This window comes from Rhinopithecus roxellana, chromosome 6 (genome assembly GCF_007565055.1).
Source record: "Rhinopithecus roxellana isolate Shanxi Qingling chromosome 6, ASM756505v1, whole genome shotgun sequence".
Classification (NCBI taxonomy): Eukaryota; Metazoa; Chordata; class Mammalia; order Primates; family Cercopithecidae; genus Rhinopithecus; species Rhinopithecus roxellana.
In genome coordinates, this window is record NC_044554.1 from 75,790,155 (window position 1) to 75,814,784 (window position 24,630).

The window sequence follows — 24,630 nt, forward strand, 5'->3', positions numbered from 1 at the left end:
CATCTATAAGTAATGACAGTTTTCTTCTCTTCCATTCTTTTTCCTTTTGTTTTTTATTTCCTTTTTTTGAGTTATTGAATTGACTGGGCCTCCAGCACAATGTTGAATAGAGGTAGTGAGACATCCTTGTCCATTTACATTCTTTGGGAAGAATAATGTTTCTCCAGTAAATATGATGTTAGTTGAATGTTTCTTGGAGATGCCCCTTGTCAGATAGAGGAAAGTCCTTTCCATTACCACATGCAGAGAATTTGCATCTTAAATCAGCATTGAGCTTTCTCAAATCTCATGAGATGACCATGCCATTCTGTTATTGTGGTGAATTTTCGAAAGTGAAGCCAACTTTGCATTCCTGAATAATAAACACTTGGTTATGAATTATCCTTTAAGTGTGTAGGGGTGTGTGTGTGTGTCTTTGGCTGGATTCTATTTGCTATTATTTTGTTAACAAATTCTACATTTATGTTTATCAGGGACATTTGTCTGTAATTTTCTTTTTCTATGATATCTTTGCCAGATTTTGAAATCAGGGTATACTCTTAGAAGGAGTTGGAAAGTGGTCCATTTATGTCTGTTTTGTGAAAGAGTTTATGATAGACATCACTTGTGATGCATCTGGGCCTGAAGTTTTCTTTGTAGAACATTTTTTATTGTAAATTGATTTCTTTTATATATATGCAGCTGTTTAGGTTTTTTTGGGCTTCTTTTCTTGTGTCAGTTTTGGAAGTTTGTATTTTTCAAGATATTTGCCCATTTTAAGTAATTCAGCATGTGGCAAATTACAGACCTCTGGCCAAATCTGGCCCAGTGTCTATTGTCTGTGGCTATTTTCACATCACGATGGCAGAGTGGAGTGGCTGTGACAGAGACTACATGGCCTACAAATCCAAAAATATTTACTATCTGGTCCTTTACAGAAAAGGGGCCACTCTTGGTCTACGCTTTTCAATTTATTGATGTAAGTTGGTCATGCTATTTCAGTATTATCCTCAGAACATCTGGAAGGTCTGCCCAGATGCCCTACTTTCATTTCTGGGGTTGGTAATTTTTTTCTTTTTTTCTTGATTGGGTTTTCTAGGTGTTCATCAATTTTATTTCTGTTTTCAAAGAACTAACCTTTGACGTTATTGGTTTTCTCTATAGTTTGTTTTATATTTCACTTATTTCTGCCCTTATTTTGATTATTTCCTTTCTTCTTCTTGCTTTGAGCTTAATTTGTTCCTTTTTTCCAAGTTTCTTAAGGTGAGTGCTTATTGACTTCATACCTTTTTCTTTTCTAATATAAGCATTTAAAGGAACTTTTAAAACTTGAAAAATATCTACCAGAAACCTGCAGAGAAAATCATACTTAATGGTGAAACATTAGAGTCATTTCCATTAGTGTCAAGAATGAGGTAATTATGCTCACTATCTCTGACATTCATTGCTCAGTTTTGCACTAGTGGTTTTAGCAGTAGTATTAAAGGAGAAGTAGGAAGTGAGCATTGGAAAGGAGGACAACAAACTGAGATTCAACAACCCATGTTCTGATAGTTTTAAGAGCATGAGACTTGGTCCCTTTCTCATTTCCTTTGCTCTGGCTGGTGGAAATGAAAATTCATTGTTTCTGATACTGCTGAAGGTGAAACTGGTAGGTTTCAAGATTAGAGGTCCTTGTTGCTGTTATGAAACAAGAAGAACTTCAGTATAATGTCCTGTTAGAAAGAGATTGAGAGTTCTGGTAACTGATCCCCAAGGTGCTATACTAGTTATATTGTAATGTTCCCTTTGATCCGCTAAGCTGAGGACTTCTAGCTCCAGACTACTTTTCTATTTTTAAGAGACTGGGTCTTGCTCTGTTGTCCAGGCTACAGTGCAGTGACGTGATCATAGCTCACTGCAGTCTCAAACTTCTGGACTCAAACAGTCCTCCTGCCTCAGTCTCCCAAGTAGCTAGGACTACAGAGGCTTGATACCATGCTGGCTAATTTTTAAATTTTTTATAGAGATAGGGTCTTGCTGTGTTGCCTAGGCTGGTCTCAAACTCCTGGCCTCAAGGAATCCTTGCTCCTTGGCCTCCAGAAGCACAGGGGTTACAGGCATGAGCCAGCAAATCTGACCTCCAGATCTCAACTTTTCTGCAGAGTGGCCTCTTCCAGCTTCTTTGCCACCATGGCTTGGGTGTCCCCATATTGGGAGATATGCTATGACTGATGCTGGTAAAACTGCAATGCTTCCGCTGCAAGGAAGACTTTTTTTTTCTTTGTTGCCTGATTTAAACCTATATTATTTAGGGATACACTCTTTAAATTCACAGTATGGCCTCTTTCTACCATGATGCCATAGGAGCCAGGACGGAAAAAAATGGGGGACCAGCCACCACTATGTATCAGGAATCACTGCTTCTCTCTGACCTTGAGTCTGTTACTTTCTAGGTCTGACATTGTCCTACATGGTGAACCCACCATCATCCTACCGTGCTCTCTGGCCCTCTTTGGGAACACTAGTCCCTTAGATATGTGTATCCTATAAACCCCAATGGTGGTCAAGATCGTGCCTTTTCCTTTTTTCTTTTTTTCATGATGTGTGACATACAAGGTGTAAGATCTTGTCTTTTTGTTAGGAAGCATTTCTATGTTTATATAAATAAGAGAATTCATAGGTGGGGTATACTGAGTTACCTCTCTCTCCTCACCACAATCACTGGAGGCCAGCACTTGCCTGGTCTGACGCCCTGTTATCCACATAAGAAGGTTTTGTGTTTGTAGAATAAACAGTAAGATCTTAGAATTGTGTGCTAGTACCTGGCTCTACCATTTATAACTGTGTGATCTCGGGCAGATTATCTCATATTCTCATATGTAAAACTGGAATACTAATCGTGCCTACTTCATAAAGTTGTGATGATTAATTTAGAAAACACACAGTACACATGTATACATACAATGCCTGTTAGTCAGTGCTTTTATTATCTGCTGACATCATCAGAGAGGGACTAGAGCAATGGCCATCAGGCTGATGTCCCTCCCCTGATACCATCCTCCAGGTAGGAGGCCAGGGTGACCTCCACTGTCCAGAGCATTTCTCCACCTCTGCTCTGGGTCCCTTCTGCTCTGACCTCTCTCAAGGCTGCCCTGACTTTCTTTCCTCCCGTTTCTTCAGTTTCTACCTCTTGCTCATTCCCATCAGTAATTAAACATGCCCAACTCCCTCATTACTCAAAATAACTAAAAATTGTTCATTCATGCCACATCTTTTATTTCCTGCCTTATCTCTGTAACCTTTTTTATAATCAAGCTTGCTGACCTAATGTCTATACTTGCTCTTTCCTTTTTCTCATCACCACAACCTATTTCTACCACTTGATTGAGTCTATTTCTATTTTCTTTAACTTAGAAAATGCTTCCTACTTCTTCACATACTCTCTTCCTTTATATTCATGTTTTTTTGAATTCTAGTTTTCTAACTAGAAAACTTGGGCTGCTCTTTACTTCACCTGGCTGGTCTTCCTCCTGCTCCTTAAATATTCCTGTTCCTTATGGCTGTATTCTGTTTTGGTTTGTGTGTGTGTGTGGGGGGGGGGGGGGGGGGGGTGTTTTATTTCATTTTGTTTTTGACGGAGTTTCACTCCGTCGCCCATGCTGGAATGAGGTGGTGCAATCTCGGCTTACTGCAACCTCTGCCTCCCAGGTTCAAGCAATTCTCCTGCCTCAGCCTCCCAAGTACCTGGAATTACAGGCGTGATCATGCCTAGCTAATTTTTGTATTTTTAGTAGAGACGGGGCTTCACCATCTTGGCCAGACTGGTCTTGAACTCCTGATCTCAGGTGATCCACCCGCCCTGGTCTCCCAAAGTGCCGGGATTACAGATGTGAGCCACTGTGCCTGACCTGTTTTTGTGTTTTGTTTTGTTTTGTTTTGTTTTGTTTGAGATGGGGTCTTGCTCTGTCGTCCAGGTTGGAGTGCAGTGGTGTGATCTTGGCTCACTGCAACCTCTGCCTCCCAGCTTCAAACAATTCTTGTGCCTCAGCCTCCCAAGTAACTGGAGTTACAAGTGTGCACCACCATGCCCAGCTAATGTTTTTGTATTTTTAGTAGATACAGGGTTTTGCCATGTTGACCATGCTGGCCTGATCAAGAGATGGATAACTCTAGTGATCCATCTGCCTCAGCCTCCCGCAATCTTTCTTTTTCCTTCCCTTTTCTTTCTCCACACATCCCTGACTAATTTCATCCACTTTTATGGCTACTCAGTTTCCTTTACCCCAGTCTGCATCTCTCTCCTGAAGCACAGCCAGAAACAGATAGGGATTTTTCACTGAAGTCTCACAGGCACACCCAACCTAAAAGGTCCAGTGTACATTCGCTCTTCTCAAACTTGCCTCCCAATGTGCCCAGCTGCAGGAAGAACAACAAAAACAACAACAACAACAACAACAAAAACCCAACATTCTTCACTAGTTGCTCACATTAGAAGCCCGCTTGACTCTTCTTTTGCTCAATAGCCAATCAACCACCAAATCTCTTTAACTGTCCTGAAGATCCCTATTCTCACTGCCTTCTCCAGCTGCTTTGATAATATCCTAGACCAAGCCACTCTCTTCTCTCATCTAAATGACTGTAGCATCCTCCTCTCAGGTCTTTTTTCTTCCAGTCTTACTTTCCTCCAATTCATTGTTTACAGCATAGCCAGAGAGATAATTTAATAACACAAATCTCATTATCACCCTGCCTTCTAGACCTTTCAGCACCATCTCATTGTCCTAACTGAGCTGGGTAAGACCTGCACACCTGGGCACTTGCTTTCCTCTGCAGCAACTTTAAACACCTATTCTTCCTCTGCCGCCCACTCCTGCCATGGGTGACCTCTTTCAGTTCTTCCACAGAGCCACCTGTCCATTCAGGGCCTTTCTGCAGGCTGCTCCCGGGGGCTTAACGACTGCCTCCCTGTTGGCCAACCGCTAAATTCTTCTCAATCTAAATCCTGCTCATTCTTTAGGTCTTAGTATACATTCCTCTAAAGTGCCTTTCTAAGCCCTAGATCAGGCAAGCCCTATTTCTGTGTGCTGTCAGAGTACTTTCTACTTGCCCTAGCAAAACAATTTAAATTATTTATCTGCATTCCTTGTTGTCCTGTAAGGTCTGGAAACAAGAACCACATTTGTCATCTTGTATGAATGAGTGAATGAGAGAACAAAAAACTGTTGTTCTGGTATGTATTGTTGCTATTGTTCATTTGTTCATTTCTTCCTTCATCAATTCATACAGCGAGTGTTGACTTGGACACATGCTTTATGCTGGCTGCTATGCTAAACATGAGAACACAACCCAGAATAAGACAGATATGGGCCTTGCTCCTTTAGAGCTTAGGGTGGAGGAGACAGACAAAGAAATACATGATTGGTAGGATGCTCATAAGTTCCATAAAGATAATAGAAGCATTTAGAATGGCCAGGGAAGGCCAATTTGAGGAGGTAAATTTTAACTACAACTTTGAATAATGAGAGGAAGCCAATCATACAAGGATTAGAAGGAAGATGACTCCAGGCACATGAAATGGTTGCTGTGGCGTTAAAGCAGCTGTGATAGGAGAAAAAAGGGAAGGCCAGCATGGTTACTGAAGTGAAATAGGAAAGGAGTGGTGTGAGGTCATGGAAGACTTTGTACTCCAAGAACAAAAGTTTGGATTTTACTCTAAGTTGGGCTTATTTCTAGTTCAAGATATATGCTGTACTTGCACTCTAACGAAGCCAATATGTACCAGGAAAACAGCCACTTGAGTTTCAAAGGGACGTAGGTAGACTTGAGCCAGACATCCTTGATCCGGTAGAAAATCATGTAACACTATTGCAATCAGTGGCAAGAATATGATTACACGATAGGGTATATTTTCTTAAAGTTGCTAAGGAGTGTTTTATATGTCACATACCATAAACTTATATGCAAGTACAGTACTGACCATGATGATTGCTACCTGTTACCACTGCCCAAATACTACAGACATTTTTAAACTACATTACATAACTATGGGTGCAGAATTTTATTACTTACTAAAGAGTATCATCAGAGAAGGTTTAATCTTGATATACAGTATAAGATCCCCAACATATGATGCTGTGCAGATTGTTGACAAGCTGTGTTTTTAATCATCTTCCATTTGACTGCACTTCTGTGAAAAATGAATCAATAATGCAGAAATCACAGGTTGTTGGGAAGCTCAGATAAGACAATGCATGTGAACGCACTTAAAATTATAAATGTTCTTATAAGGTATACAATATTATTACTGTTGTTGCAATCAACTCTTTTTTTTTAACCAAATACTGATAGTGGTATAAGATTGGATACTGCAAAGACCAGGTATCTTGACCCAGGTGAGAAAATATCCAAGGCCTAAATAACTCTTTTCTCACTAAAGTGTATATTACTTTTCCTTAGAAACTTGCGTAGGCATGGGTTGTTATTGTACATTAATTCATCTTTTCAGCAGATACACATTGAACACCCACACTCTGACAGTTCTTCAGTGGCTCTGGGATAAGGCACCGAACAAGATGGACGCTGTCCTTGACTTTGTGGAACATAAAATTTAGGGGGTGATGAGCAGTGAACATATTAGACATAAAACAATAATCACATCTGCTTTTTAAACATGTAACTACTTTTTAAAGATGCAGTTTATTAAAATACAGGTATATCTCATTTTACTGTGATTTGCTTTACTGTGCTTTGCAGATACTGCTTTATTTTTGTAAGATTTGTGGCAACCCCATCTATGCTGGGCATTGACATCATCATTCAAACAACATGAACTTGCTTTGTGTCTTTGCATCACATTTTGGTAATTCTTGGAATATTTAAATTTTTTATTATTGTATCTATCATAGTGGTCTGTGATCAGTAATCTTTTTTATTTTTTGAGAAAGAATCTCACTCTGTCACCCAGGCTGGAGTGCAGTGGTGTGATGTCAGCTCACTGCAGACTAGACCTCCCAGATTCAAGCGATTCTCCTGCCTCAGCCTCCCCTGTAACTGGGATTATGGGTACACATCACTATGCCTGGCTGATATTTTTGTATTTTTGGTAGAGATGGGGTTTCACCCCATTGGCCAGGCTGGTCTTGAACTCCTGACCTCAAGTGATCCACCTACCTCAGCCTCCCAAAGTGCTAGGATTACAGGCGTGAGCCATCACGGCCGGCCTGTGATCAGTGATCTTTGATGTCACTCTTGTAGTAGGTTAAGGCACATCATTACCAACAATATCTTTTGACTTTTTTTTATTATAGCCACTGTAATAGGTGTGAGGTGATAGCTCATTGTGGTTTTGATTTCTCTAATGATTAGTGATTTTGAGCATCTTTTCATATACTAGTTAGCCATTTGTATGTTTTCTTTGGGAAAATGTCTATTCTGGTCCTTTGCCTGTTGCTAATCAGGCTATTTGTTGCCATTGAGTTGTATGAGTTCCTTATGTATTTTAGATATTAACTCCTTATCAGATATATTGTTTGTAAATATTTTCTTCCATTCTATAGGCTACCTTTTCATTTTGTTGATTTTTTCTGTTGATGTGCAGAAACTTTTTAGTTTGATGTAGTTCACTTGTTTTTTATTTTTTTATTGTGTTGCTATACTTTTGGTGTCAAGTCCAAAAACTCATTGTCAAGACCAAAGTCATGAAGCTTTTCCCACATTTTTAAAGGAGTTTTACAGTTTCAGGTCTTATCTTTAAGTCTTAGATCCATTTTGAGTTGTTTCTTTGTGTGTGTGTATAGTGTAAGGGTCCAATTTCATTCTTTTGCATGTGATGTCCCGTTTTTTCCAACACCATTTATGTAAGAACCTTCTTTCTTCACTGTTTTTCGTTCCTATGCTGACAATTAGTTGAAAAATTTATTTTTTAACTCTCTATTTTGTTCCATTGGTCTTTGTGCCTTTTTGTATGCCAGTACCACACTGTTTTGATTACTATAGCTTTGTAATATAATTTGAAATCAGAAGATGTGCTGCCTCCAGCTTTGTTTTTCTTGCTTAAGATTGCTTTGGCTATTCGGGGTCCTTGGTGATTCCATATAAAATTTAAGATTGTTTTTTCTACAACTGCAAAAAAAAAAAATGCCATTGAAATCTTGATGCAGTTGCATTAAGTCTACAGAGAATTCTGGACAGTACAGAGATTTTAACAAACATAAATTCCTCTAATCCAAGGGCATGGGATCATTCCATTTATTTTTGTTTTTAATTTTTTTCCTTTGAGTTTTGTAGTTTTCAGTGTACAGATCTTTGACCTCCTTGGTGGTCAGTAGGAAGTAGTATAGCCATTATGGAAAACATTATGAACATTCCTCAAAATATTAAAAATAGGACTACCATATGATCCAAAAATCTCAGTTCTGGGTATATAGGTAAAGGAAATAAAATCACTATCTTGACAAGATATGTGCACTCCCATGTTCATTGCAGCTTTATTCACAATCACCAAGATGTGGGAAAAAACCCAAGTATTCATTGATAGATGGATAAAGAAAATGTGTAGACACTCATGCAAACACCCATGCACACACACACCGAGGAATGTGATTTAGCCTTTACAAAGAAGGAATCCTACCATTTGTGACAACCTGGATGAATCTGAAGGGCATTATTCTATGTAAAATAAGCTAAACACAGACAGACAAATACCGCATGATCTCACTTATAAGTGGATTTTTAAAGAAAGTCTAACACATAGTAACAGTAGAATGGTGGTTACCAGAGGATGGGAGGGAGGAAAACAGAAGATATTGGTCAAAGTGTACAAACTTCCAGTTATAGCATGAATAAGTTCTAGAGACCTAATGTAACATATGGCAACTATAGTTAATAATAATGTAGTGTACACTTGAAATTTGCTAAGAGAGTAAATACCAAGTATTCTCACTTAAAAGATATGTGAACTGAAGGATATGTCGATTAGCTTCCTTGGAGTAATAGTTTCACAATATATACATATATCAAAATATCACATTGTATATCTTAAATTTATACAATTTTTATTTTTCAATCATACCTCAATAAAGCCGGAGGGTGGGGGAAATAGGGCAAATGCTTATAAAGCTGTCGTGTATCCTGAGTGTCTAGGGGACATATAATAATATTTTTATTTCTTTAAGCCAGCTTTCCTTTGTGTTTAACTTTAAGTCTGTCCTGAATGCTTCTTGCACAGCTACAGTTTCTCAGACCTGAAGGGATGGGTAGGTCTTGTGGAGGCTGGAGAGGGTCTATGTGATGAATCTGAAGTCAGACTGTTGGAATTTGAATTTCCCCTCCCTGGATTGGCAAATGTGGTTAATAGGCCTTTGACTCAGTTTTCTCATCTGCAAAGTTCGGATAACAGATTGTCTTAAGATTAAGTGCAAGGAGATCAGCAACGTGCTTAGTCAGTGCCTGGAACCTTCTGTGTTCTCATTTCATGGAAATTGCGCATGTTACGGTTATCTCTTCCTGCCTTTCTTCTCCCTTATTCCAGCTGTATGACTTTCTCCAGCCTCCAGCTGCACGGCAATCTCAAGGAAGTGTGCAGGCTTTTGCATTTTCCAGGGCATGATAGTAGTACAATAGTGAACCTGTATTTGACAGTAGGCTACAAAGGGTTGAGTCTCTGGTGATCTGTCATATTCGCTTACTGCCAGCTTTCTCAGGTGCTAGCAGTTTGTCATTGACTGTCCTTTTGCAAAGCTGAAGAGAAAAGGGGATGGTATTGTTTCACAATATGATACCTGGAATAAGGCAGAAATACTGTTTTTATAAATAAGGCTTGAGTAAGGCAGAAATCTTTTTCTGTAAATAACCATACTAACAAAATGACCACCTAAGACAGAATCTTTCAAACCTCTCTGACCACAATTCACCATAAGAAATATTTTCTATCAGATCCAAGTTCACATGTTTATGTAGATAGTCAAAACAGAAATAAAACAGCATGAAACAATACATTCTCTTACTACCTGTAATGCTGTATTTTCTATTCCAGTCACTTCAATGAATTGTCATTCATGGCATTCCATTTTATTCCTTTCCATTCTATGAAAAAAGACCAGCAGTTTGAAAAATACTTATCTACGAGTTTGACAGACCTAAACAAGAGTAGGGATGTGAATAAGAGTAGAGGAGGACATTCTTCAGCTCTACATTTTAAATATTTTTTCAGTAATCATCACTATCTTGTATTTCTAAACCAAAGCAAACACAAATTGTTAGGTGAATGCTTCTCTAAAGAAAAATATAATTGGTCATTTAGCTCTTACTATGCTTTTTTAGTCTAACTTGGCCTTTTAAGATTTGTAGTCATTTCCTTTTCAACAATATTATGGACCAGATTATCATTAGGGTAGAGGGTCAGTTCAATGCAGCCAGGAAACCCTGTGTCTGCCCCGGCTTTGTCATTACTCACAGGTTCTCTTGGCCTTCATCTGTGTGCGGGGATAATAATATTGTCATTCCTATACCAAGGTTCTTTGAGGACCAGCTGGGGTAACACATTTGAAGTTGTTTTGTGGCCAGGCGTGGTGGCTCATGCCTGTAATCCCAGCATTTTGGGAGGCCGAGGTAGGCAGATCACTTGAGATCAAGAGTTTTGAGACGAGCCTGGCCAAAATGGTGAAATCCTGTCCCTACCAAAAATATAAAAAATAGCTGGGTGTGGTGGTGGGCACCTGCAATCCCAACTACTAGGGAAGCTGAGGCAGAATTGCTTGAACCCAGGACGCAGAGGTTGCAGTGAGCTGAGATCGCGCCACTACACTCCAGCCTGGGTGACAGAGTGAGACTCCATCTCAAAAAAGAAAAAAAGAAAGGAAGAAATTGTTTTGCAAACTACATCAGTCTTTACAAATATGAAGAATTTGGGGCTCTTAAATTTTATATTTGTAACCCTCCCTTCCTTTTTAAAAAATGATTCCTTCTAGATTTCTCAGCTGAATACACTGATTACACTTTTGCTGGGAGAACTTCCACCTGGAGACAGACAGAAGATCATGACAATTTGTACCATAGATGTCCATGCCAGAGACGTGGTGGCAAAACTTATTTCTCAGAAGGCAAGTTGTTTGTAGAAATTTTATGTATTCATTATTGTTTCCTGAAAGTGATGTTTATTGCCAGAGTAGTTCCAAGAAAGTCATTGTTTTTTGCAAGTTTGTATGTTTTAATTAGTCCTGAAAGATTGTGATTAACTTGGGTACATTTGATTTTGGTTAGCCAATATATTATCCTGATGAGACTTATTCCAAGTGATATCCTAAAAGGTTTTGCCAAGTTAGGAACATCAGATCATCAAAAAAATTTTATCACAACGAAGAACCATGAGAAATCACTGTGTTCATCTCTCTGTGTGTGACCATCTTGGTCATTGGCCTGTGAGCCTCACCTCTGTGATTTACACAGCCAATAGCAGTAAGATTATGTGTATGTAATTTAAACCATGTCTGTGTACCTTTGATACATTTCCCCTTGAAGAAAGAGGTGTTGGTCATAATTCTAGGTTGTCACTTGGGTAATCCTTTGTCTCTTCCTTGAACAACTAAATTATTGTCTTGTAAGAAGTTATTTTCTAATTCTTTTAGTATACTAATAACCTTTTTTTTTTTTTACATATCTTTAAAATGTCTGTGTGTCTTTAAGTGTTGGCAGTGTTTAACGTGAAAGGAGAATTTTGTCATCCTTCTTTCCAAAATATATTCCTATTTACAAAAGTCAGGAATATGCTTGTCTACTGGGTTACACTTGTTTGGTAGTACTAAAACAAGGCAATTCCTTTCACAATTCGAATGCCTGTATGTATTGTGAAATGTTTCTGTGGTTTTTCTGTTTCTTTTTCTCAGTTTATTAAAAGCAAAGTGAATTTAAATTATTTGTATAAAGTGCAAGAAAATGCTTCTTCATGTAAACCATAAACATACATTAATATTCCTTGATCCAGCTTCAGGACCACTAGTGAGTGATATTCTTTAATTGCTAGTACAAAACTTTTCCTTGCAAAACATCACTTACCATATGTTCTCATTTTAATAATGAACTGTTGATAACTACTCCTATAATATGGTCTTGTATCTTCTTATATATTTTATTCTGTTTTATAAGTCTGATGATTTGTAGTAGGATAAATTCTGATTTAAAATATGTCCTTTATTTTGTACTAAAAATACTTTTGTCTAATTCCCAACCATCTTATATACATGAATATGCAATGCTGAAACCTATGTAGTCATCAGACAAATTAGTATACAGTAATTTTGGTAAGTTCAACTGATTCTCAAGAAATCCAAGGGTCACATTTATCTTGAAAGAGACAGGGATTTTTAACTGGAAGATGAATAGTTAGGATTGAGTAGATGGGAAAGAATAGCAATGAAAAATACTGTTATTTGATGTGATTAAAAATGAAGCAGAAAATCTCTGTACTAAAAGCAGATTGGTTTTAGACTGAACTTGGTTGAAAGTGTAGTTTATTTATGCCTCTGCAATGCAGAAATTATGGATTATGTGTCATTTAAATATGGATAGTGTATTTTTCCATCTGACTTCGGTGATGAGTATAAAGTTACAAAATTTATCTAATCCCCTGGGGTGATTCATAAAAGGGGGAAAAAGCATTGCTTGAAGAAATTCGTATTGTTTTATATAAAAGTCAATTTAAAATGAAGACTTATTACATGCATTTTTCTTATTAAGTATTTAACCATGTATGTGCAATTATAATTTGCAATAACATGCAAGAGATTTCCTGTTTGTGAGAATTTTAGAAATAAAATGTGAAGCAGTAGAGTTGATTAGATTAATACTTTGTGGCCCCCAAACTACCAGTGTCCTGCGTGTGATGATTATGCAATGCTTTTAGGTTGTCAGTCCCCAGACTTTTACATGGCTGTCTCAACTTCGTCACCAATGGGAGGATACCCAGAAACACTGCTTTGTTAATATTTGTGATGCCCAATTCCAGTACTTCTGTGAATACTTAGGCAACAGTCCTCGACTGGTGATCACTCCTCTGACTGACAGGTAACAATTCTAAGTTTCCATCCAGATGGGAAAAACCAACCCAAAAGAGTCCCCTAGCTTGAGCAGAGATGTGTGAGAATAAAAAGGAAGGAATGAGAGGAAAACATGAACAAACAATGAACTATGTGAAAGTGGTATGTAAATTAATAAATAATGTAAGGTAGTGAATGTTGACTTTAGGAAAAGGTGAAGAGAACTGAATTAGAGAAACAGAATTACAGAAGCTGCACAATGCACAAATGATGAAATCATGAGTGGATTAATATGGCTCAAGGAAGCATTTTTGATTCTGCCCAGTTATCTACAACTAACATTCTGGTCTCAGGATCTATCACCACCTCCCTCCACCCCCCACAGGATTCCTTTATTGAAAGGGTAAAAATAACTAGGAATTACCTGTGTTCAAATTCATATTTGAGGAATTGCATACAGTGAAAGGAAGGGAAGGGGAAGAACAAAGCATTCATTAAATGATTCAACAAGTACTTCTGAAGTACTCTGCTAAGTACTATTCCCGTGTTGAACAGACAGAGTTCCTGCCATCACAGAGATTACTTTCTAGTAAGTGGAGATAAAGAGAAACAATAAACAAATAAATTAACTAATATAATTATTTTAGGCTGTAATATATGCTATGACAAAAATTTTAAAAAGGTCAATGTGTTTAAAATTATCTTGAAGGGAGAGCCTACTATTGTGGAGAGCTTGAGCTGGAACCTGAAAAATGAGGAACCAGTTAGGCAGGGATCCTGGGTCAGAAAGTTACAGGCAACAGCAAGGACAAAGTTTCCAAGGTGGGGAGACACGTGGCCAGTTCCAGGGATAGAAAGAAAGCCAGTGTGGCTCAAGTACTTCAAGGGGGCAAGAGGTTACTATTATTAATAGTTCATTTCCACTTGACTCCAAGTAAATACATACTTAGTCAGAATATTGCAGAGATAAGAATATGTCACATTGAGAGGAATTTCTTTGTTAGTATTCCAATCTCTGCTGACCTGTTTGATGGGAGACAGCACATTTAATCTTTGGCATTCATGAAGCAGAAATCACACCTCAAGGTCATAGCAGCAGGCCCAATTATCCACTATCACCGAAGTGTACACAGTTTCAAATGTAAGTCTATAAAGCTGGTTTGCTATGGTAGTCCTGAGAGGCTGCTAGGATTCTCACACTACATTTGTGATTGTTCTTGCACATATTAATCTCATAATTGCAACATTTGTGTATTGTATAGTTTCTATAATTGTATCTAACTCAGTTCTAACTTGTCTCTGATTAAAAGTCAGCATTCACTGTCCTCATTAGTTAATTTATGCACTACTTTCAGTGAGAGGGATTAAAATTGGAGCTTGACAATGTCACTTGAGAATAGTGAAAACTGCAAATGTGAAGAGTCTACTGTATGCACCCCATTGTCAATAGAGAAGGAGGAAAGGGAGGCCCAGGGTATAGGAGAAAAAGGGAAGAGGCATTTTAAAGTTTATCGTTATATGAGGCCTGATAGTTTATTAACTTCAAAATTAGAAAAATCACTATGTGGGTTTTTTTGGGAGCTAAAAGGAAGATGAATGTTCCCTTTAATAGTGTGAATTGCTTTGGATAAAATGATTTCATTTCCATTTCATTCTTTGAATTATTTCCTAGTTGTTTACATTGACAAAATGATGCCCTTCAAATTCTTCCATTATATTTCATTTGATGCTGACTATCCCTTTGTGAGGTAGGCAGGGGAGACAGTGTCTCCTTCTTCCATATGTGGGCAGGTTCAGAGACTTAAGTCAACTATGTATTGGCTAGGAGGATGCCAGTTAAGCTGCTGTTAGATATTCCAAACAAAACACAATGGCTGAAATAACACAGAAACGGGTGTCTCACAATCCAGAGGTGAGTGGGACAGCAGTACAGATTGGCAGGTGGTTAACATGCTAAACATGGTTTCCACATGTGTTTTAGCCAGTGAAAAGGGAAAAAAGAGAGTCCAGGTCAAATATCTCCAAGGAAGTGTTCTAAGAATGGCACTAATAATTTCTGCACATATACCATTGGTTGGAGTTTGGTCACTTGGCAACTCCTGACTGGAAGGAAGGCAGGAAATGTAGCCTCTAAACACTGGCTGCCATATGCCTACCTAAAACTTGGAACCACTGGAGAAAATTACAAGGCGAAAATCTCTACTACAAAAAGTACTCTGATTCCTAGTCTGGGAGCCTTTTCACTCATTCATTGTAAGATACACCGAAACATGCAAATGGATATAAAATGCAGAAACGCGAGGGGGCGGAGCAAGATGGCCAAATAGGAACAGCTCCAGTCTCCAACTCCCCACGCGAGCGACACAGAAGACCAGTGATTTCTGCATTTTCAACTGAGGTACTGGGGTCATCTCACTAGGGAGTGCCGGACAATCGGTGCTGGTCAGCTGCTGCAGCCTGACCAGCGAGAGCTGAAGCAGGGTGAGGCATCGCCTCACCTGGAAAGCGCAAGGGGGAAGGGAATCCCTTTTCCTAGCCAGGGGAACTGAGACACACAACACCTGGAAAATTGGGTAACTCCCACCCCAATACTGCGCTTTAAGCCAACTGGCACACCAGGAGAATATATCCCACACCTGGCCGGGAGGGTCCCACGCCCACGGAGCCTCTCTCATTGCTAACACAGCAGTCTGCGGTGATCTATCCGCAAGGCAGCAGTGAGGCTGGGGGAGTGGCGCCCGCCATTGCTGAGGCTTAAGTAGGTAAACAAAGCCACTGGGAAGCTCGAACTGGGTGGAGCTCACAGCAGCTCAAGGAAACGTGCCTGTCTCTGTAGACTCCACCTCTGGGGACAGGGCACAACAGGGGAAGAAGCAGAGGCCTGTGCAGACGCGAACGACTCTGTCTGACAGCTTTGAAGAGAGCAGTGGATCTCCCAACATGGAGGTTGAGATCTAAGAACAGACAGACTGCCTGCTCAAGTGGGTCCCTCACCCCTGAGTAGCCTAACTGGGAGACATCCCCCACTAGGGGCAGTCTGACACCCCACACCTCACAGGGTGGAGTACACCCCTGAGAGGAAGCTTCCAAAGTAAGAATCAGACAGGTACACTCGCTGTGCAGCAATATTCTATCTTCTGCAACCTCCGCTGCTGATACCCAGGCAAACAGGGTCTGGAGTGAACCTCAAGCAATCTCCAACAGACCTATAGCTGAGGGTCCTGACTGTCAGAAGGAAAACTATCAAACAGGAAGGAGACCTATACCAAAACCCCATCAGTACATCAACATCATCAAAGACCAGAGACAGATAAAACCACAAAGATGGGGAAAAAGCAGGGCAGAAAAGCTGGAAATTCAAAAAATAAGAGCGCATCTCCCCCTGCAAGGGAGCGCAGCCCATCGCCAGCAATGGATCAAAGCTGCTCAGAGAATGACTTTGACGAGATGAGAGAAGAAGGCTTCATTCCATCAAACTTCTCAGAGCTAAAGGAGGAGTTACGTACCCAGCGCAAAGAAACTAAAAATCTTGAAAAAAGAGTGGAAGAATTGACAGCTAGACTAATTAATGCAGAGAAGGTCATAAATGAAATGACAGAGATGAAAACCATGACACGAGAAATACGTGACAAATGCACAAGCTTCAGTAACCAACTCGTTCAACTGGAAGAAAGAGTATCAGCAATTGAGGATCAAATGAATAAAATGAAGCGAGAAGAGAAACCAAAAGAAAAAAGAAGAAAAAGAAATGAACAAAGCCTGCAAGAAGTATGGGATTATGTAAAAAGACCAAATCTACGTCTGATTGGGGTGCCTGAAAGTGAGGGGGAAAATGGAACCAACTTGGAAAACACTCTTCAGGATATCATCCAGGAGAACTTCCCCAACCTAGTAGGGCAGGCCAACATTCAAATTCAGGAAATACAGAGAATGCCACAAAGATACTCCTCGAGAAGAGCAACTCCAAGACACATAATTGCCAGATTCACCAAAGATGAAATGAAGGAAAAAATCTTAAGGGCAGCCAGAGAGAAAGGTCGGGTTACCCACAAAGGGAAGCCCATCAGACTAACAGCAGATCTCTCGGCAGAAACTCTACAAGCCAGAAGAGAGTGGGGGCCAATATTCAACGTTCTTAAAGAAAAGAATTTTAAGCCCAGAATTTCATATCCAGCCAAACTAAGTTTCATAAGTGAAGGAGAAATAAAATCCTTTACAGATAAGCAAATGCTTAGAGATTTTGTCACCACCAGGCCTGCCTTACAAGAGACCCTGAAGGAAGCCCTAAACATGGAAAGGAACAACCGGTACCAGCCATCGCAAAAACATGCCAAAATGTAAAGACCATCGAGGCTAGGAAGAAACTGCATCAACTAACGAGCAAAATAACCAGTTAATATAATGGCAGGAGCAAGTTCACACATAACAATATTAACCTTAAATGTTAATGGACTAAATGCTCCAATTAAAAGACACAGACTGGCAAACTGGATAAAGAGTCAAGACCCATCAGTCTGCTGTATTCAGGAGACCCATCTCACATGCAGAGACATACATAGGCTCAAAATAAAGGGATGGAGGAAGATCTACCAAGCAAATGGAGAACAAAAAAAAGCAGGGGTTGCAATGCTAGTCTCTGATAAAACAGACTTTAAACCATCAAAGATCAAAAGAGACAAAGAAGGCCATTACATAATGGTAAAGGGATCAATTCAACAGGAAGAGCTAACTATCCTAAATATATATGCACCCAATACAGGAGCACCCAGATTCATAAAGCAAGTCCTTAGAGACTTACAAAGGGACTTAGACTCCCATGCAATAATAATGGGAGACTTCAACACTCCACTGTCAACATTAGACAGATCAACGAGACAGAAAGTTAACAAGGATATCCAGGAATTGAACTCATCTCTGCACCAAGCAGAACTAATAGACATCTGTAGAACTCTCCACCCCAAATCAACAGAATATACATTCTTCTCAGCACCACGTCGCACTTATTCCAAAATTGACCACATAATTGGAAGTAAAGCACTCCTCAGCAAATGTAAAAGAACAGAAATTATAACAAACTGTCTCTCAGACCACAGTGCAATCAAACTAGAACTCAGGACTAAGAAACTCAATCAAAACCACGCAACTACATGGAAACTGAACAACCTGCTCCTGAATGACTACTGGGTACATAACGAAATGAAGGCAGAAATAAAGATGTTCTTTGAAACCAATGAGAACAAAGATACAACATACCAGAATCTCTGGGACACATTTAAAGCAGTGTGTAGAGGGAAATTTATACCACTAAATGCCCACAAGAGAAAGCAGGAAAGATCTAAAATTGACACTCTAACATCACAATTAAAAGAACTAGAGAGGCAAGAGCAAACACATTCAAAAGCTAGCAGAAGGCAAGAAATAACTAAGATCAGAGCAGAACTGAAGGAGATAGAGACACAAAAAACCCTCCAAAAAATCAATGAATCCAGGCGTTGGTTTTTTGAAAAGGTCAACTAAATTGACAGACCGCTAGCAAGGCTAATAAAGAAGAAAAGAGAGAGGAATCAAATAGATGCAATAAAAAATGATAAAGGGGATATCACCACCGACCCCACAGAAATACAAACTACCATCAGAGAATACTATAAACACCTCTACGCAAATCAACTAGAAAATCTAGAAGAAATGGATCATTTCCTGGACACTTACACTCTTCCAAGACTAAAGCAGGAAGAAGTTGAATCCCTGAATAGACCAATAGTAGGCTCTGAAATTGAGGCAACAATTAATAGCCTACCCACCAAAAAAAGTCCAGGACCAGATGGATTCACAGCTGAATTCTACCAGAGGTACAAGGAGGAGCTGGTACCATTCCTTCTGAAACTATTCCAATCAATTGAAAAAGAGGGAATCCTCCCTAACTCATTTTATGAGGCCAACATCATCCTGATACCAAAGCCTGGCAGAGACACAACAAAAAAAGAGAATTTTAGACTAATATCCCTGATGAACATCGACGCAAAAATTCTCAATAAAATACTGGCAAACCGGATTCAGCAGCACATCAAAAAGCTTATCCACCATGATCAAGTGGGCTTCATCCCTGGGATGCAAGGCTCGTTCAATATATGCATATCAATAAACGTAATCCAGCATATAAACAGAACCAAAGACAAGAACCACATGATTATCTCAATAGATGCAGAAAAGGCTTTTGACAAAATTCAACAGCCCTTCATGCTAAAAACGCTCAATCAATTCGGTATTGATGGAACGTACCTCAAAATAATAAGAGCTATTTATGACAAACCCACAGCCAATATCATACTGAATGGGCAAAAACTGGAAAAATTCCCTTTGAAAACTGGCACAAGACAGGGATGCCCTCTCTCACCGCTCCTATTCAACATAGTGTTGGAAGTTCTGGCTAGGGCAATCAGGCAAGAGAAAGAAATCAAGGGTATCCAGTTAGGAAAAGAAGAAGTCAAATTGTCCCTGTTTGCAGATGACATGATTGTATATTTAGAAAACCCCATTGTCTCAGCCCAAAATCTCCTTAAGCTGATAAGCAACTTCAGCAAAGTCTCAGGATACAAAATTAATATGCAAAAATCACAAGCATTCTTATACACCAGTAACAGACAAGCAGAGAGCCAAATCAGGAATGAACTTCCATTCACAATTGCTTCAAAGAGAATCAAATACCTAGGAATCCAACTTACAAGGGATGTAAAGGACCTCTTCAAGGAGAACTACAAACCACTGCTCAGTGAAATCAAAGAGGACACAAACAAATGGAAGAACATACCATGCTCATGGATAGGAAGAATCAATATCGTGAAAATGGCCATACTGCCCAAGGTTATTTATAGATTCAATGCCATCCCCATCAAGCTACCAATGAGTTTCTTCACAGAATTGGAAAAAACTGCTTTAAAGTTCATATGGAACCAAAAAAGAGCCCGCATTGCCAAGACAATCCTAAGTCAAAAGGACAAAGCTGGAGGCATCACGCTACCTGACTTCAAACTATACTACAAGGCTACAGTAACCAAAACAGCATGGTACTGGTACCAAAACAGAGATATAGACCAGTGGAACAGAACAGAGTCCTCGGAAATAATACCACACATCTACAGCCATGTGATCTTTGACAAACCTGAGAGAAACAAGAAATGGGGAAAGGATTCCCTATTTAATAAATGGTGCTGGGAAAATTGGCTAGCCATAAGTAGAAAGCTGAAACTGGATCCTTTCCTTACTCCTTATACGAAGATTAATTCAAGATGGATTAGAGACTTAAATGTTAGACCTAATACCATAAAAACCCTAGAAGAAAATCTAGGTAGTACCATTCAGGACATAGGCATGGGCAAGGACTTCATGTCTAAAACACCAAAAGCAACGGCAGCAAAAGCCAAAATTGACAAATGGGATCTAATTAAACTAAAGAGCTTCTGCACAGCAAAAGAAACTACCATCAGAGTGAACAGGCAACCTACAGAATGGGAGAAAATTTTTGCAACCTACTCATCTGACAAAGGGCTAATATCCAGAATCTACAAAGAACTCAAACAAATATACAAGAAAAAAACAAATAACCCCATCAAAAAGTGGGCAAAGGATGTGAACAGACATTTCTCAAAAGAAGACATTCATACAGCCAACAGACACATGAAGAAATGCTCATCATCACTCGCCATCAGAGAAATGCAAATCAAAACCACAATGAGATACCATCTCACACCAGTTAGAATGGCAATCATTAAGAAGTCAGGAAACAACAGGTGTTGGAGAGGATGTGGAGAAATAGGAACACTTTTACACTGTTGGTGGGATTGTAAACTAGTTCAACCATTATGGAAAACAGTATGGCAATTCCTCAAGGATCTAGAACTAGATGTACCATATGACCCAGCCATCCCACTACTGGGTATATACCCAAAGGATTATAAATTATTCTACTACAAAGACACATGCACACGTATGTTTATTGCGGCACTATTCACAATAGCAAAGACTTGGAATCAACCCAAATGTCCATCTGTGACAGACTGGATTAAGAAAATGTGGCACATATACACCATGGAATACTATGCAGCCGTAAAAAAGGATGAATTTGCGTCCTTTGTAGGGACATGGATGCAGCTGGAAACCATCATTCTTAGCAAACTATCACAAGAAGAGAAAACCAAACACCGCATGTTCTCACTCATAGGTGGGAACTGAACAATGAGGAAACTTGGACTCGGGAAGGGGAACATCACACACTGGGGCCTATCATGGGGAGGGGGGAGGGGGGAGGAATTGCATTGGGGAGTTATACATGATATAAATGATGACTTGATGGGTGCTGATGAGTTGAGGGGTTCAGCACACCAACATGGCACAAGTATACATATGTAACAAACCTGCACGTTATGCACATGTACCCTAGAACTTAAAGTATAATAAAAAAAAAAATGCAGAAACGCTTTCTGTTGTCATAATTAATCGCTTCTATTTGCATAGTACTTTCAATTTTTTAAGGCATTTACCTTTGGCCTTCTGAATATTTTCCTACAATTAACCTCATTTAATGGAGGAGAAAACTGAGGTGTGTTGATGTCAAAAGACTTATTTAATATTAGCATCTGATGATTGGCAAAGGAGACATTAGTCTCTCATCTCCTGACCTCCATGTGTGTATCATTTCACTAGACCTGCTGTCTGTACTAAGAGAAAAACAATTTATGCATCGGAGGAAACCCCAGATAAAGAATACAGCCATTTGATGTCCTTGCTATGTGTTTTGTCTTCTTTTATTAGATATTCTTGTTTCATGATTTTCTAAGAACCTCTGAGTCTTTGCTGCAAAAATAAGTATTATGGTAATCTACGTGCATGTAGCAACACATTCCAAAGGAATTTCTAAAATATATCTAAATACAATAAATTGCCCTTTTATATTTGCTTTGTATATTGAAATAGGGATATATTATTTGTATGCTATGTATTTATAGACATTACATATTTCTTAATGTATTAAGTAGCAGTTTAATTCAGCCAATGTTTAATTCATTCATCATCTAAGACTTCTCTTCTCCTTTTCCTTTATAAACAACATTGATGCAAAAATTCTCAATAAAATACTGGCAAACCGGATTCAGCAGCACATCAAAAAGCTTATCCACCATGATCAAGTGGGCTTCATCCCTGGGATGCAAGGCTGGTTCAACATTTGCAAATCAATAAACGTAATCCAGCATATAAACAGAACCAAAGACAAGAACCACATGATTGTCTCAATAGATGCAGAAAAGGCTTTTGACAAAATTCAACAGCCCTTCATGCTAAAAACGCTCAATAAATTCGGTATTGATGGAACGTATCTCAAAATAATAAGAGCCATTTATGACAAACCCACAGCTAATATCATACTGAATGGGCAAAAACTGGAAAAATTCCCTTTGAAAACTGGCACAAGACAGGGATGCCCTCTCTCACCACTCCTATTCAACATAGTGTTGGAAGTTCTGGCTAGGGCAATCAGGCAAGAGAAAGAAATCAAGGGTATCCAGTTAGGAAAAGAAGAAGTCAAATTGTCCCTGTTTGCAGATGACATGATTGTATATTTAGAAAACCCCATCGTCTCAGCCCAAAATCTCCTTAAGCTGATAAGCAACTTCAGCAAAGTCTCAGGATACAAAATTAATGTGCAAAAATCACAAGCATTCTTATACACCAGTAACAGACAAGCAGAGAGCCAAATCAGGAATGAACTTCCATTCACAATTGCTTCAAAGAGAATCAAATACCTAGGAATCCAGCTTACAAGGGATGTAAAGGACCTCTTCAAGGAGAACTACAAACCACTGCTCAGTGAAATCAAAGAGGACACAAACAAATGGAAGAACATACCATGCTCATGGATAGGAAGAATCAATATCGTGAAAATGGCCATACTGCCCAAGGTTATTTATAGATTCAATGCCATCCCCATCAAGCTACCAATGAGTTTCTTCACAGAATTGGAAAAAACTGCTTTAAAGTTCATATGGAACCAAAAAAGAGCCCGCATTGCCAAGACAATCCTAAGTCAAAAGGACAAAGCTGGAGGCGTCACGCTACCTGACTTCAAACTATACTACAGGGCTACAGTAACCAAAACAGCATGGTACTGGTACCAAAACAGAGCTATAGACCAATGGAACAGAACAGAGTCCTCAGAAATAATACCACACATCTACAGCCATGTGATCTTTGACAAACCTGAGAGAAACAAGAAATGGGGAAAGGATTCCCTATTTAATAAATGGTGCTGGGAAAATTGGCTAGCCATAAGTAGAAAGCTGAAACTGGATCCTTTCCTTAACCCTTATACGAAGATTAATTCAAGATGGATTAGAGACTTAAATGTTAGACCTAATACCATAAAAACCCTAGAAGAAAACCTAGGTAGTACCATTCAGGACATAGGCATGGGCAAGGACTTCATGTCTAAAACACCAAAAGCAACGGCAGCAAAAGCAAAAATTGACAAATGGGATCTAATTAAACTAAAGAGCTTTTGCACAGCAAAAGAAACTACCATCAGAGTGAATAGGCAACCTACAGAATGGGAGAAAATTTTTGCAACCTACTCATCTGACAAAGGGCTAATATCCAGAATCTACAAAGAACTCAAACAAATATACGAGAAAAAAACAACCCCATCAAAAAGTGGGGAAAGGATATGAACAGACATTTCTCAAAAGAAGATATTCATACAGCCAACAGACACATGAAAAAATGCTCATCGTCACTCGCCATCAGAGAAATGCAAATCAAAACCACAATGAGATACCATCTCACACCAGTTAGAATGGCAATCATTAAGAAGTCAGGAAACAACAGGTGTTGGAGAGGATGTGGAGAAATAGGAACACTTTTACACTGTTGGTGGGATTGTAAACTAGTTCAACCATTATGGAAAACAGTATGGCAATTCCTCAAGGATCTAGAACTAGATGTACCATATGACCCAGCCATCCCACTACTGGGTATATACCCAAAGGATTATAAATTATTCTACTACAAAGACACATGCACACGTATGTTTATTGCGGCACTATTCACAATAGCAAAGACTTGGAATCAACCCAAATGTCCATCTGTGACAGACTGGATTAAGAAAATGTGGCACATATACACCATGGAATACTATGCAGCCATAAAAAAGGATGAGTTTGCGTCCTTTGTAGGGACATGGATGCAGCTGGAAACCATCATTCTTAGCAAACTATCACAAGAAGAGAAAACCAAACACCGCATGTTCTCACTCATAGGTGGGAACTGAACAATGAGATCACTTGGACTCGGGAAGGGGAACATCACGCACTGGGGCCTATCATGGGGAGGGGGGAGGGGGGAGGAGAGAGGGATTGCCTTGGGGAGTTATACATGATATAAATGATGAATTGATGGGTGCTGACGAGTTGATGGGTGCAGCACACCAACATGGCATAAGTATACATATGTAACAAACCTGCACGTTATGCACATGTACCCTAGAACTTAAAGTATAATAAAAAAAAAAAAAAAAAAAAAATCTAATAAACTATGAACATTGTGGGTAAACAAAACAACACTTTTTGAAATAAAATTAAATGAAAATAAA

At 39.1% G+C, this 24,630-nt stretch overlaps 1 protein-coding gene across 1 annotated transcript in view; it reads left to right on the plus strand.

Annotated features, from left to right (window-relative positions):
• Positions 1-24,630, plus strand: part of DNAH11 (dynein axonemal heavy chain 11) — a 417,881-nt gene that overhangs the window by 144,378 nt on the left and 248,873 nt on the right. Inside the window, exons 31-32 of the mRNA XM_030932862.1 lie at positions 10,929-11,060; positions 12,860-13,020. Coding sequence (XP_030788722.1) covers positions 10,929-11,060; positions 12,860-13,020 — 293 coding nt within the window. The remainder of the gene's footprint in view (positions 1-10,928; positions 11,061-12,859; positions 13,021-24,630) is intronic.